The sequence below is a fragment of the Antedon bifida genome, chromosome 3 (assembly GCF_963402885.1).
Source record: "Antedon bifida chromosome 3, ecAntBifi1.1, whole genome shotgun sequence".
In the NCBI taxonomy this organism is placed as follows: Eukaryota; Metazoa; Echinodermata; class Crinoidea; order Comatulida; family Antedonidae; genus Antedon; species Antedon bifida.
In genome coordinates, this window is record NC_136228.1 from 8,382,709 (window position 1) to 8,399,487 (window position 16,779).

At 30.3% G+C, this 16,779-nt stretch overlaps 1 protein-coding gene across 2 annotated transcripts in view; it reads left to right on the forward strand.

Moving 5' to 3' along the window:
- Window positions 1-16,779, forward strand: part of LOC144836793 (nucleolysin TIAR-like) — an 86,926-nt gene that overhangs the window by 51,471 nt on the left and 18,676 nt on the right. Inside the window, exons 5-7 of one of the 2 annotated variants that reach the window (XM_078691650.1) lie at window positions 4,918-4,963; window positions 13,685-13,720; window positions 14,097-14,184. In XM_078691650.1, coding sequence (XP_078547776.1) covers window positions 4,918-4,963; window positions 13,685-13,720; window positions 14,097-14,184 — 170 coding nt within the window. The remainder of the gene's footprint in view (window positions 1-4,917; window positions 4,964-13,684; window positions 13,721-14,096; window positions 14,185-16,779) is intronic. The other variant, XM_078691651.1, reaches the window with a different exon arrangement.

A 16,779-nucleotide genomic window follows, 5' to 3' on the forward strand; every position in this document is an offset into this window, starting at 1 on the left:
CACCCTTTTAAATGTGATGAACTATTACGCAAAATATGAAAATACGACTTTTTTTATTCAACTGGCCATATGATGATGTCACAACATCCGATTGGCAAAATGTTTACATGAATTCGTATCTACAATCCAATAGCTTCCAGAAAACGTTTTAATCGTGATTATCACATTTTATTCTTACGAGCTATTACAGATTAAAATTTACTGTAAAGATGAAATTAATGACCCACGTAATTAAAATTTTTAGGCATGATGACGTCATAAAAATTAAAATATTTTTATCTCATGCTAAAGAAAGTTGATTGACCTACACAATATATAAATTTAGGAGAAAAAGGAATACAGATAAGCGTGATGCGCTCCATTGAATGTGATGAGCAATAACGAAAGAGACAAAAATCCTAATTTTTACATTCGTGTGGCCATACGATGACGTCACAATGTTTTTTTAGCCTTATCGATGCATGATCCGATATCTACAACTCATCAACTTCTAGATTTTGTAATAAAAATAAACGGTTCACGGTTTACTTTAGAAACTATGACTGTTTAAAAAAAGACATAATTTTGACGATTTTTTAAGCTTTTTCATAAAAAACGCGCACGAATTGTCTAATTCAACGTGTTCGTATGGCGTTATTTAAACTGGAAAAGGTCTAAATTGTTTTCAAAATTACTAGGAAAGACTTGAAAAATATAATTCAAGAGAAAAAAATATGTTTTTAACGCTACGTGCGCACCGCGTGCGTAAAAGATTGCGCGCCCGTGGGAATTTTTGACATGCTCAAAATGACAAGAAACGCATAAAAAGTTGATTAGAAATTAATTTTGCGCATTTTGAAATTTTAAATGCGCGTGCGCGCGTAACTTCTTGTGAAACATGCCATTTTTAATCCGTAGAAAGTTTGCCCCTGATATGACTTAAATTTTGTCAAAGTGTCAATACTAAATGACTTTTGGTTTTTAATCTATAATCAATCATTGAAATTCATAAAATTGCGCGTAAGTCACGTTGCGCAACTATGACGTCATTCAAAAATAGGAGGTGCACAACTTCACGTAAATGCCCATATGTTGTAAAAGTTATGAAATGTTATGTTTACACATTTTAGAGAAACGCGACTCACAAAAAGGAAGGAAGGATCCAAGAATAATACAGAAAAAAACTATTGATCCCATACAATAACAAGGAGTTATCCGCTTGGTATACCAAGCGGATAACTAATTATATAATAACAATATGTTTTAGCCTATTTGAATATGATAGCAAATAGTAGGACAGACTGCCCAACTGTACTGAAATGTACTGTGAGCAACAGGTGGTTTGAGATTAATTGAAATTAAAAGAATTTTATCGATGGTTATTATTTTACTAATTCATACCAGCATTTATGTCTGATAGAATGATAATAGAAACGAGAAACCACCTTTGTTTTATGTATAAATCTGGTTGATACTGTATATAAATTTCAAAGTACTTTAGATAAATATTATAACTTAGAATATGAACTTTTTTAAAGTCCTTTTGCCCACAGTATACTCATTAGGATATACTTTAATACAATACAGTAAAACTCTGTTTTTAGAATACAGTGGAACACTCTGATTTAGGGGACATTTTTCTGTCAAAGTCCTTTTGCTCATACCACAGTCATTGGGATATACTTTATACAATACAGTAAAATTCCTTCATAGGAACACTTTCCTGTTAAACGCAAAGGCAAAATATATGTTCAACACTACGGTCAACCCATACCTCCCTAATAGAGGTTCTACTCAATTACAATTTTTAAATAGTTCCTTTTCATTGTCACTGTTTTTAAAATGTATGTTGCAATATCAAGTGCAAATTGATTGTATTTGGGTTGAAAGTTGTTTTACATGGCAGATTGCTTGGAATATGAACCTATATATAGGTGATTGCTGTTATCATTCATACTGCCTGTAGCACATTTATTATAGAAAAGGTTAATCACCATCTAATAACACTACTTGACTCAATTAACATATTCATCATCTTCATCAATTTGTCTTCCTTGCAATACTTTATTTATTGATACCATGCCAATCTATTCTTTGTTATTTTTTTAATAAATAATTCATTTTTACTAGTTTAAATGCAATAATACCCATGCAATTTAGATTAAACCTATTAATTTGGTTGTGGTTCATCAACCACCTTCACAATTTACTATTATAAGTACAATTGTTCAAATTTATAAAAATTCATAATCTTCGAAAACATTTTTTTTCTCAATTTATTATCCTGTCTATGTAATTTTAATTAGTATTTAGTCTGTATTCAAGATTTTTTTTTGCTGAACAAATTGTAGGAAACTGTCTTTTAATTTTGATTTCATTTATTATGACTCAAACACATTCATATTGTTGCCAATCAAATCTACATTACAAAAACATTCAATAAAAAAAAAAGAAGAAGACTAAGATGATAGGTGAATTTCCTGTTGTTGAAACTGTTAACGAAAATGATACAAAATATTAATCTGTTTATAATTGGAACTGTATTTGGTCAATTCGTCCTTCATTTACCCTCCAAAAACAAAGTTTTTATTTATTTTTTGGTCTCATTTACTCAACATAAAAATATACAAAGTATCTTTCATTATTTTTCGATCAAGAAAGGGTAGGCTTTAGATGGATGGAAGAGCTCATAAGAAAGATCAAATTAATTTGCGAGTTGATAAGACAGAAATTGAGCAAGAATTACACTATAAATAGTAGTAATACTTTTTCTAGTTTTACTTTACTTTCCAAAGAATATTAATTCAGAAGTCGGTCAATACACAGTTTTTTATACTTTTCTTTGATAGTGCGTCCGCACTTATTTCTTTGATGTGTCGTGTAGGTTGGTTTTTTAGAGCTACATTCCAATTACTTGTGTGTTTATGAAAATTAGAGTTGTTGCAATAATAGATGATTGCCATGTCCATAAGACACATCTCTGCTTGCTTATCAATAAATTGTCATTATTATAAAGCCCTTTTTCATGTGTTCTAATTTTTTAGCTTTGTAGGAGCTAAGTATTTAATAAACTTGGTATAAAAAATGATGGCTTAACAAAATCTCTATTTCATTATACATTGAGCCTCTCCATTGGGACATAGAGTCACTATGGCCTGTTCAGGGGACATCCCTATCAAGGGGACACTTTGTTTGATCCTAAAAGTGTCTCTCTAGTGGGTCAGTGTTTTAGGAGAGTTGGTTGAACGATTATAATAGTACTATACACAATTATAATATTATTTGAATCACATAAATTAGATTCTGCTATTATTGAAATGTAAGGTTTTAGTATTCTGAGTATGTTTGTAGATTATAAAATTGAATATCTGTTTACATAATGCATTTTAGTTAAAAGGTTGTAGTTCTTGCAATATGCAATTTGTTCATTCAATTATTTATCTCAACTATGTTCAGATATAGTAAAATTCGAATTTTATTTATTTATTTTTTTATGAAAATGCATTTAATATTTTGTTGATAGTGATACACCATGGTTCTTTTGAGATTACAGTAGGTTGTTGTGTTGAAAATTATTTCATTGGGATTTTTCATGGGTTTACATGATAATGGTACATCCCGATAAGTTTATAAATCCCAACATCTTCCAGAGGCGTTAATGATTACAGAGTAATAGCCTGAATATAAATTGGAATTGAATGTTATTTGTTGATCGCAAAGCCTTTTAAAAAAAATAAAGATGATAAAAAATAATTACGTCTGCTTGTTCAGCAAAGCTTGTCTTTCCTCTTACAAATTATCGCAGCGATAATATACGCTAAGCCGAACAGACATTATCATCTTGAAAATAATCTGGGATCTATTTCATACTCGACAACGAGCCGTTTCAAAAGAGTTACAAAATATGATGAACTCGATTATATCTTTGGGTCATACAACGTATGGTTAATGGCATCATGTGACCTAGCTCATTTGCATAAAGATTTTGTGACTCACTTCATTTGGTTAGGTGGTCTGTGATAAACCTCATTTGATAAAAATGTAATTTAGAAGATAACCATTTCTCAGAAAAATAATCATTCAGATATTGTAATATAAAATAGTACAAATATCTAGTGTACTACTACTACTTTTGATACTTTCACTCATAGTCATAACCTTTGAATGGGTTTGTTTCCATAGTATGACGTCTGCTTGACTAATATTATTATTAAAATATAAATATATCTTGCTGGAAAGAATATGATTGGTTTTGGCTCAAAAAGTAATTAATGTTCGATCAAGAGAGGTGTGCGATATGTTTGGCAAGCACAAGATGTTTTGACAAGATCAGTGCACCCAAGGGACAGCTTAGCGAGATCAAAAAGTGTTAAAGGGTATTAGACCAATTATAAGCTAATGTTTGGAGACCGGTAGCTTCGTCCTTCTGGGATCGACCCGACCTTATAAAGTACTTTTTTTCGCACGTCGGTCATCATGCGTGGATGTACCTCTTCTACTTAAGTCTTTTCTTGAGTAATGACGTTTATTAAATTCCTATGTTAATTCAACTGTGTTTTTGTCATTTAATGTCTGAAATATCAAAATTGCAAAGCTTTCTTGGCAGCCTTACTATAAAAAATACGTTCAATGTCCTCTCATGTCTTATATTTAAAATTAACCTTTCATTATATAACCTTTTTCTTTGTAAGATTTACCTTCTATTTATGATGTTTTGTTGTAATATCTTCATTTACACGATTGCCTTCCAATCCCAAAGTACAGGGTTCAAATCCTGACCTAGTGTCAGGATTTCTACCACACTTAAACGTCCAATGAAACCTCGTTTATAAGCGTGATATAGGTCTATCCTGTAATGGGAGACTTGCTTGCCATTTTTTGTTGTCTGCTTTTTCATTTCATGTCTATTTAAATATGTTATTATTTTATATCTTTCAGCCAATCAAGGTTAACTGGGCAACCACGCCAAGCAGTAAAAAAGACAGTAAGTATTATGGTTGTGTAAAACACAAATGCCTCTATTAGATTTGGTGCCAAAAGAGACGAAACTCGACAAGATCCTATTGGTTCATTACCCAAATTGGGTGCTACAGTGCATAGATCAACAATTCCTGTTTGGGCCCCCCGATTTATAATTTAGAAATAGTTTTGCGGGCCAGATAAAGTGTAGCTTGTGAAGCCTCCTGAAGCTTAGGTTTTAATTTTTTTTTTTCTCCCTAATATTGATTTTTTTATTCATGGGTCATATTAAATGCACTGTTGAGACCCACTGTAGAAATTTATGCCTTATTAAATTAATGCAGTTTCTTACAGTCTTCCAAATAAGGAGTTTCTGTTGAACTCTTGAATATTTGTATAAGTTATATTGAGTGTATCGCATCAGTGTAATCTTAATTAATTTGTGTAATACACTTAACACCATTAATTAACTAATTACACTAACTACACTATTATCTAATTACTCAGTAATACACACAGTTACTTAATTGTACAAGCTGATCTAAAGCACTTCAAATAATTACTCAATCATCGTGCTGTTATTCTTACATCCTGACATATCAATTCACAGATACAGACTTTAGGCCTGAGATCAGTACTGGTTTTGTGTTTAACAATCACAATTTTTGCCTTTAAAATGAAATTTACGAAGGAATAAAAAGGGCTCAGCATTTCTATTTTACAACTGTGCTGAATAAATCGAATCAAATATCCTTTTCCTGACGAGTGTGCGATATTGAGTAACTAATTGGATTTAAGCATTAAATTTAGTCTCTTCATTGTTGATGTACTAGTGAGAATTTGTAAACGTTGATCTTAAATCTTTGGATTTGTCGTTCATCGTTTCCTCTGTCGAAACAGCCTCATGAATCTTTTGTGAATACTGGGTTGAGTTTAAATGCTTTATTATTCTCGCATATTCAACATGTTTGTTATCATGGCTAGTGTTTTTTTATATCATGGCTAGTGTGTACACTCATGAATTCTTCCTAACTCATAAACATTCATTATTTGTATGTAATATGAAAACATGTCAAAGGAAATGCCAATAATGCCATAGTATCAGGCAAATTCCTTAATACAGCTTCACATGTTCACACATGTGATTCCTGTATCGTGGAAGGTTAGATTAAAGGGTTATGTTAATGTTGCATCACATAATTTGCATATGGAGAAATAGTTGCAATCTTTCATGGCAACAATGTTGTATTGTCTCTTCTTAATAAAAAACGTGTGTGCACATTATTAAAGGGTTGCCCATAGCATACGTATCTGGTTGTTATCCTTTTAATTCCTACCTTGGGTATTAGCTTCTACGAATACTTGTATGCCGATTATTCAAGCGATTGCCAATACCTTGCATATTGAGTTTAAACGTTTATTCCGACACAAATACATTAAATATTTTGCATTTTCTTTCTGTTTATATCTTCAGACGTCATTTAATGTGTTATAGTATTAAAAACTAGTTTCTTTTCTGCATATATATATTGCCATTAGTATATTTCACTGTCCTAAATATAAGGTGGCAATCCCTCTAGATATATATTATAACATCTAAATGTTTTTATCATAATACGCATGTGGGTGATATTAAACCAACCCTAAAGTTTGTAGGTAGCTAGTATGTTGCCTCGATACTAAAATGTTTTAATAATAGCTTAGCTTTCCAGAAGAAAATCTTCAGTCTGATCTTTTGAGTCGACAATGATTTTCGGTTGAAATTGGTTTATTGTTGTGTAATCTGATTATATTTTAGATATGAAAAAGAAGAATAATCTTTCAAATTTATTTCTGTCCTTTTTCCTTCAATACATTACCTAATAAGCGTATGTATTCATGACCCAACTATGGTCAATGATAACACATACAACTTAGAATAAAAATTCTGTCGTAGTCATGAAATATAGTAGAGTATACAATTTGTGTTGTATGTACAATGTATGTGATGATACTATGATCTTTCATTTTCACACATACTTAAACTTCATGTTCTTTTAAAACTTCATCTAATTAATCATTTATTAGTATATTGATGTTTGTTGTGAACCATGTCATTAATAGGTCAGTCTGTGTCATAGTACTGTACTTACTTGGAATTTGTGATGATCATTGATCGAATCATCTGTATTCAACTACTACAATAGATAGTATTGTCTTTACTATATGTTGCATTGAGTCTTCCACTTTGTTGATATCAGCCGCTGGAAAATAATCTTGCATGATTTCCTTTGGGAGCGGTTTATTTCCGATGTCTTGTCAATGCAATTTATTACTTTATTACAATACCACAATAGTTTGAATGCAGTGCAGAACATCAAACTTAATGTTGCTTTAAAACTTAGTAAATGCTTACAGTAGGACAGGACAGGACAGGACCTATTAAGGGGACACTTTCCCATGAAACGAGCAATGGCAAATACATGTTTAACAATATGGTAAACATCTATTCAGGGAAACATCCCTATTAAGGGGACATTTTCCCGTAAAACGAACATGGGCAAAACGGCCTATTCAGAGAACTTTCTAAATAGGACACTTTGTTTGGTCCAGAAAATGTCTTTTTTAATAGGGGTTATACTGTATAAGCACCCAAATTTATTTGTAAAAATATGCTACAAGTTTGCGATTTATTATAACCATTACTTTAATTTTTCATGTGAAATCAAGAACCTGTATTCACACAGTAATCTATGCAATCTCTTGCCCCAAGAATATGCTAACCACCTGTCCACACTAGAAAAAGATGACCATCTAATGCTAATTCCATGGTCTTTAGTTCAAATCCTATCCAAGGTGTCAATAGTTTCTACCTTTAGGAAAACGCCTAGTGTAGCAATCAAGGGTTTATAATACTTAGATGACAAACATTAATGATGTAACGAATGAAATGGTTACAAACGAGCCTGAAGACATCGCAATAATATAACGTCAAAATTGCAATTATAGAAAATATGGTGGGCGAATAAACATTCCAAAATGATGTTTTAGGTTTAGGGGATAGAATACATTAAAAAAACCAGTTTATTGTTTGATATTATTAATGCATATTATAGCTGATTGATATTACTATATAAATCATATTTAATGATATTTATAGTATCTTCACCATTAAATTAAATTTAAAATATACAAATAAACCAGTTTACTTTATTGTTTGATATTATTGACACATTATACCTGATTGATGTTACTATATAAAATATAAATTATATAAATGATATTTATAGTATATTCACCATTAAAGTTAAATTTATAATACACAAATATTAGTAACAAACCTTTTCTACTTAAGGAAACATTTTTGTCTTGAAAATATTAAATATGACTATTTTATGCAAATTTATCATTATTAAGTGGAAATATTTATTGACATTTTTGCTCTCTGACAAAAGTGTATATTTGATTGTCCTAGGGCGTGTGTACTGATGAGAATCCTTAATTGGACATGGAAGTTAAATTAACGCAAACTAAATTATTTAAGAACTAGGATTTATTATTGATTTCATTCAGCCCCATCAACAAAAATATGTATGAAAATTGGGAAAACGTCAAAAGTCGTCTAATAATAATGATAGATGTCGTTTATTTAAATGTAAATAAAATAAATGAATGTAAATTTATTCAAATGTAATTAACTTTAATCTAACCATAAATTTAACCTTTGATATATTGCTACTTTTAATATTTTGTAAATCTTGAAAACGGTGAATTTACCACCAAAATCAGAAGGAAAATTGTTCATTGGTGGAAACATTTGCATTTAGTATATCATTTGCATATATTAACATACATTGAATAATGTGTTGCTCTATTACAGTCAGCAATGTGTTCCTTATTATACAGTCAACAAATTGCCCAATGTTAATAAAAATTGTCCCTTGTTAATACAAAAAATTGATCATTGTTAATCAACAAATTGTCCCTTTGTTACAAATTCTTTCCTACTGTTCGGAAAACAAAATACTACAGTATATTTTCAATTTTGTACATTTTTATTTGTATATCTCTTTTTGATATATATATATCGATACATTTTATTCCAAATGATATTATGACATTACAATGAATAATAAATTTAAAACAATTACACTTGAATATTCATCTCTATTTATCCTAAAGAAAATGATGACCGAAATAAGTTACATTAACCTCTGTGTAATGGGGCTTGTATACTGCTTATCCACTTAAGGCAATTGTCTTCCACTCTATAAAAATACAAATATTTGAATAGCACTAAGTAGCATTGAATGAGACATTGTATAAAGTAGCTTGTTATACTGCAGGTAAACTACACGAGTAGCAAGTAGTTACTTTCTTCCTCAATTGCGTTCATAGAATTGACGCTATCTCATCAACATGATTGCATTCAACGATAATATCTTTGTAATGAAATCGAGTAATTTGTATTATTCTGCAATGGTATTGTAAGCGTGCGATCAAGGGGAAGTGTTTGGCGCATCCCCGAGGGGTTTGCTACGCCCCCTGAGGTTAGTTGCTAGTATTGACCATGTTTGTAATGCATTCAGCTGATAATTATCCGCATGCACTTTACTAGATACGCTCATTATTCACCCGTCGGGGGTCTTGCAAGACATTAATCTATTAAATATAGAAAAAAAGAAAAAAAAACTTAAGATAACATTGTTTTTAATATTTAATTTATATTTAATTATATTTAATTGAAATTAAAATATATTTTTTATTTCTTTCCTTTTATATATATATTTTTTTTTTTTGTGAGAAGAATTTATTCTTTAAATGAAATTTGTTTGCAGTTTTTTTGTGCAATATAAAGTAAAAAATATTGTTACTATTATATATTATAATAATATTATAATATAATAATTTCTTTTGCACATTTTTGTGTTTCATATATTAATTCATTATATTTTTAAAAAGCAATATAAACATAATATACTACATTGAATAAATGTTATTATTTCTAAAAATATTTAGATGCAAAGCTTGTACAGTTTGTACTTTACCAAACATTAATACATTTATTCTGAATGATATTTAAACTGGATATGAAGGTGTCGCCAGTCAGACCTGTTAAATGTTTTAAACTCTTTATTTAATGAAAATATATCTTGTATTAGGTGGCTAGTACTTTTGACGGATTTAAAGCATTTGGGTTCGTAAATTGATATCGTGCCTATTTAATTCTATTATTGAAAAGGGTTTTTGAAACAATTTGAATTAAATTAAGTCCATCTTCGCTGACAGATTATATTAAATTTTCCAATTCTTTTCAAAACAAAATTGACAATATTGTTCGACAAATATGGCGTACAATTTACTGAGCTGAAAATCAATATCAACGCTATAAATCTTTTTTGTCAGACAATTTTATCATTTGAATTTTGACTATCTAGATGTGTTATTAGTTTTCGTGTAAAATGTGATTGATTGATAGATGGGTCAGTTTTTTTTTTATTGTCAAACTGATGGATTGGTTTGGTTTTTCCTCATATTCCGATTCTTCCATTAAGATACATAGCGGTATGTAATTATGTATAGATTTATCAGATATGTATTTTAGTGAGAAATGACAGAATACTGAGTGGTTATTGCAGACGACACAAGTACCGAAATTCAAATGGGTAATGGGCTAAGAGTCCTGAAAGCTATTAAAGCCTAATAAGGTAATTACATTCCCTTTCTTTCCCTGACAACTTTTATGGTTACCTCTATGACTAGAATATCATATCAAGTATTACATGATTCTGATTGGTGGAAAAAGACATTATACAGCATTACTGTGTCTTGTCAGTTGATGATGATAGTCGTTGCAAATTTGGTAAAACATGCATTATAGGCTGAGAATCACAATAATGTGATAGATGTTGCGTTTAGGTGATTTTGGCATTCATTTTGATCTGCATTCTCTAGTTAACATCTTCACCGAGTTTAATAGCATTACAAAATTTGTTTTATATCATTCCCAATTGTTGTATTATGTTAAAAAATAATGTTTTTTTGGGTTTAATGCACATTCAGAAATGATTGGTCATGTATTGTTACTTGGCATGGTAAATTCTATTGTTCTGTCAACTTCAGCAGAGGAAAAAAATATGTGGGTATTCCCATTGTGTTGTAGGTCAAAATATATGTCTTGGTTATTATTTTATGCAATGCAACATTGTAAAAATATTAAAATTATTAAATAATTAAAATTTAAAATACTTCCAGAAATTGAATATTATGTATGAAAATTATAAATCCATAGCCATATTAACGAACATCCAAATTGAGAAATTGAATGCCACTAATGTTTTAATTTAGTTCCTAAAATTTTCAATTTACAATGTGTGAATTAATAGAATCCTATAATTTACAGTATATTCCCAGATATTATAATCCTATGGTTATTTGATACCATACCATATGTTTAATACCTGTTCTTAATTTATATGGCACATGTGTTTATAACCACACCTTATTAACCTTGAGAGTTGTGTTCAAATCAATAACCTGTTTTTATTGCTCTGTTGTTGGAATATAAGCTATAGAACAACTAAAAATAATAATAATTTACATGCTGACAATCATTTAAATTTTTTAACTAAAATTTTCAAAGTAACTTTTTTGATGGTGGTGTACCCACGTTTGTTTCTACTCAATTCTACAACTTCAATCACTAAAGATTCCATTTAAGCTTGTGTTATTTAAAGAAATCATTTTCTACGTTTGTTAGTTCTCGGTGGAGTGAAAATTAATGGAAGAGATCAGTTTAATTGATTCGTGGTGCTTTAGACTGGATTTCGGAACGCAGACCATTGATTGTCTTAGACTTTGCGCCACTGTATGTCTGACAAAGCAATACCATAATAACAAATATTACTTGCCTCCAGTACTTGAACCTAGTCACACTTAGTTTGTATACAGTCGTAATAAATTACAAAGTCAATCGCTAAATCAAGTGAAATTGATTCTTGGATGCCGCTCATCAACATGATCATGTGACACGGCGGCATCTCCGTCAATATAATTTTGAAATATTCTCTGAAAATGAAACAGAAAGATAGTATTGTTTCAACATAGCTTGAAAAGATTGTTTTTCGGCCATAACCCATAAATTTTATATTTAAAAAAAAAGTGTTTAAAAAAAATAATGGAAGATTATTTATATTTTAACCCGATAATGTGAAATATTGGAATATAATTTTGAATTGCTAAGTGATAAGTCATTTTTCAAGGCATCAAATATACACCTTAAAACGAGAAAATTGAATATTTTATATTCAAAGTATTTCAAGTTTTCCGTGTGATACAAATAGTTTTCTTCAGTTATTTTGTGGGGTGACAATTTGGGATTATATCATGGGACTGTCATGCAGAAGATGGTGGGATTATATCAGGGCAATAAGTTATACTCGTATACTGTGTACAGTATTTTCCAATATATTTTTACACAAAACATTGAATTTGTTTTAGATCACCCCTGAAGTAGGGTGACATTTTGGGATTATATCATGGGACCGTCATGCAGAAGATAATGGGATTATATCAGGGCAATAAGTTATACTCGTATGCTGTGTATTTTCGAATATGTTTTTACACGAACATTGAATTTGTTGTAGTAGTTCTCCTTGTGTTAGTCAATTTACAATCATTAAAATATTTAGCTGTTTAATTACGAGTATCTATTAATCATGATTTAAACCCATAATCTCATCAATCATGACCCACGTCCTATACCCTTAATTACGGTATTAATCTCATTCTGGAATCCTTTTCTCCATCGTTTATTCTCCTTTTTGTATGTTCATTACTTGTTATGCTCCTAATTGTTTTCATGTTGATTTATAAGTACAGTAAGTGATGTATGGCAATTTTAATGTTTCTCTGCATCTATGTGCAAAATGGATAATTCATTCATGCAATCTTTTTTCTCGGAATCTTTGGTCCATAGAAAGTAAAATTATGTATAAATTAACAAAAAAGAAACTGTACTGACTACTACTTTTTCATCTCCATATTATGTGAAATAACATTTAGCTATGGTCAATATGGCACTTGTTTTTGTTTTATTTTTTCCATAGGATACTGTTAAAAATGTCCGCCATAAAATACATTTTTAACAATTTTAGTTGTTGATTTAGCTAGTTGGTTACAATTTATTTCATTTCTGTCGCATAAAATATTAACAATAAATGTATTTCATGGTATATTCATCATATAGCAGTAGGTGGTGGTGAGCCATCTTTTAATTTTATTTGATTACTGTAATAGTAATAATGTAAATCTTCATTACCCTTCTTGTTCTCAGAGTGTTAATTATTTGAGAATGTGAAGCAATCTTATTTAGGTCATAATTCTCATTCTTGCGTATACAATTTAATCCCGTCAAACACAAATTACCGACGACATCTTCATAAACACATCAACCTATTTTTTTTTTTATACTTCCCCATTAATTCCATCCATATAAACCTGCACTGGTATCTTGTTACACCATCAATTCTATTCATTATTGCTATGTGATAAGATGCGAAGACAATTTCAAATCAACTTACAGCATCTCTTGGGTCGGACGACGATCCAAGTCGTAAGACATCTTATTGCCAGGCCTTGTCAACATTAATCAACAGAACTGTTGACGTTTTCCATATTTGTAAAAAAAAAAAATTGTTAGTTTAATATGATGTGATAGATTTATTATTTGACGCAAAACAATATTTACATCTATGTATTTATATAGGAAACACCGTGGAAGGTAGATACAGACATAACTATGGCAAGTGCTTGAGTTTTCATATATTTTTTCCATCCACAGTGACTTAACCTTTATGTATTACATTTTCCTTTTGCTCTACATGCGATTTTAAAACACCGGATACTATTTGTTGCTGCAAATTCTTTTCCATATTATTGACAAAAAAATAAAAACGCCTAATCATCATTATATTAATTGGAATAATATTCATAAGAGGTAATTTTATATCGGCAAATTGTTCGTGTAACAAACGCCAAGGTTATATCTGCCTAGTCCCTTTGAATTTTCACAAAGAAATGCGACAGTGGGAAAAAGCATTTATATTTGCGACTGTAAATTGTATTTTTTTATTAGTTTTGCCTGATATTATTTTAATCATTACATTTTTTCTCTATAGACCTTTTCAATATATTTGTGGGTGATTTGGATCAAGATATAACCACAGAAGAACTAAGATCAGCATTTAATCAACATGGCAACGTTGTGTAAGTATAATTTATGCCTTCATCTTTCCTCTTTTATTTTGGTTGCTGTTTTTCTATTTAAGCATGAACAAGATTTTATATGAGTAAGATATTTTTAATAAGCACTGGTTTCACATTTATTGCATGGTTTTCATTTTTGTTTTTTATTACACTATTTATTTATGACCTTATATGGTGTCAAAAGGGTATGTTATTTTGTATCTAAATCCCAGTAGAATGCGATGAACAAAACAAGACATGGTCAGGTTCTTGACCACAGATAAACAAGTGTCTAACAATCTGAGAGAAAGGTTAATAAAATCAACTTTTTTGGTTTCCGGTGGAAATAATTTTGGACATTTTGTGCCAGCATTCGTTGGTGTGTTTAGTGTATAACTAAATGTACAATTTAGAGCAATCTTTTGGTCCTTTCAAATCAATATAGATTGTCATTAAAAGGAATACAGAAATATTGATGGAAAGAATTAAAACATGCCTTTTTAACCTTTTGCAAAATCAATTTCTTTTTAAACTAATGATCATATTTTCACAACTTTTTTTCCGGTTTTTGTGATGTGACTGAAATTTTAAAATGACTGTAAAAAATACATACACATCTTCTCTACACGTCACATTAATCAATCATAGTTGATAACTTATGCCATACATAATTTTCTTCATTTTTTATTTATGTTTATAATTTTTGAATTTAAAGATTTCCTTCTAAATGCATGCAGTGCATGTGTATTGCCATGTAGATCAGTTAAAAATTGCATATTTGTAATTTGAGACTTTTGAGTTTGGGTTTGAATCCCATGCAATTCATTTGTTTTATGTTCTGGGATAAGACAATATCTCGTACTCGGGTGTACAAGCATATATGGTTCTTTTTTTACCATGAGAGGTTGTGGGTTCAATTTCCTCTATTTATTTAGCAAGATCATTATAGCCTGATGGAACATTAATATCCCTAACACCGTCTAGCAAAAACTCCACAGTTTAAACACAAATACCATACAAAATGCATCGTGTGTGTAAATGTTTTGCTAGAGGTGAAATGGGTATTAATGCCAATTCATACAGATGAGCGGTAATGGTAATAAAAATATAGAATCTATAAATTGCTTGTGACCATTTACACAAATCAAAGCACGTAGAAAATGGGTGGGTTTCTGCAGAGGATAGATACAGATTCCATGTAGAACACAATTGAGCTACGCATTTTTTCTGCTTACCGTTACCGCTCATCTGTGTAAATTGGCTTTTAGACTGTACTAGCATACTTGTGTTTTTTGCAAAATTTGGAATCCATGTAAATTGAATTTATACTTAGACCTGATTGAATATTAATCTGATTTTATATTTTTATTATATTTTTTACAAGATTGAGCAAAATTAAATCAGACTGAATTTGTTTTAGTTTTTGCATATTATAAACACGAGCTGTTTCAATTTAAACATTGTCGGGCAGAACTATTGGCTATTTTTAAAAATGGAAGGCAGACCTCGATCACCGGGTCTTTGTCGGTGAAAATCATAAACCGACACGAATCTTCCTGTTGTTATAAAGAATAAATTAGTATTAACACATGATTCAATTTCCACAAATAGTTTTTTATTACAACATAGGGAACTGTTTCAATAACAAGTTTTTCACTTAAATACCTTTTTTTCCCAGAGATAGTCGCCTTTAAATGATAACAAGTTATAATGGAAATACTGTCGTTTAATCAGTGTTAACACACATTCTTCCTTGAGGTGTTAATTAAACAAACTACTATACAAAAAAAACTAGAGAATGTTTTAAATGCTGAATAATAATAATATTTATTGATATATACCATTTTCTGTGGCACTTAATAATACTATGAAAAGTATGTCAAAAAACATATAAACATGATACAAATTTACCAATTCTCAATAAAGCAAACAATTCTGAAGATTCTCAAGAATCCATTCCTTTGCAAAACACCAGAATAATACTCGTTATTTTTAATTTAGTTTATACTAAAAAAATTTTTAAAAAGAGCAATTTTGTTAAAAAATAATTTGCAAAGGGCGGTGTTCATGAAGGATGAATTACAAAGTTAAACCACTTGGCGATTCGATTCCAAACATTTTTCACCGCCTAATAACGACGTATAATGATAATGGCTTCATAGTGCCGAAGCCGTTTTGTCATTGGATCTGTCCATCGTAAAAGACACGTTTTATCGATAGGTTATCGCAGCCAAATTACTCGTAATTTAAAAGAGGATTTGGTTGCTACTGGAATTATTTTTTGTAGTAATGTTGTTGTGTGACTGTGACCTCATTTCTTGCGTGATCGTATTTATTTTATTTATGCTGTTTCGTTGGTAGTTTACATAAAATACCAACCGTGTTTTGCATTAGTCTGCAATCAGCTGAATTTGTTTGCAGAAACTGCATGTCGATTTTATCTGAATGTTAAGGGCATAGCTGGCAAGTTGAAATAATCCTCCATAATCTCCCTTTAACAAATACTGTAATCTTGACTAAATACTTCTCGTCAGAAATCGCCTGCTCACTACGGACACCACTAACCTTGGATTCTGTCTTATCCATCAAGTACTGACAGATGGAGCTGTGACCTTT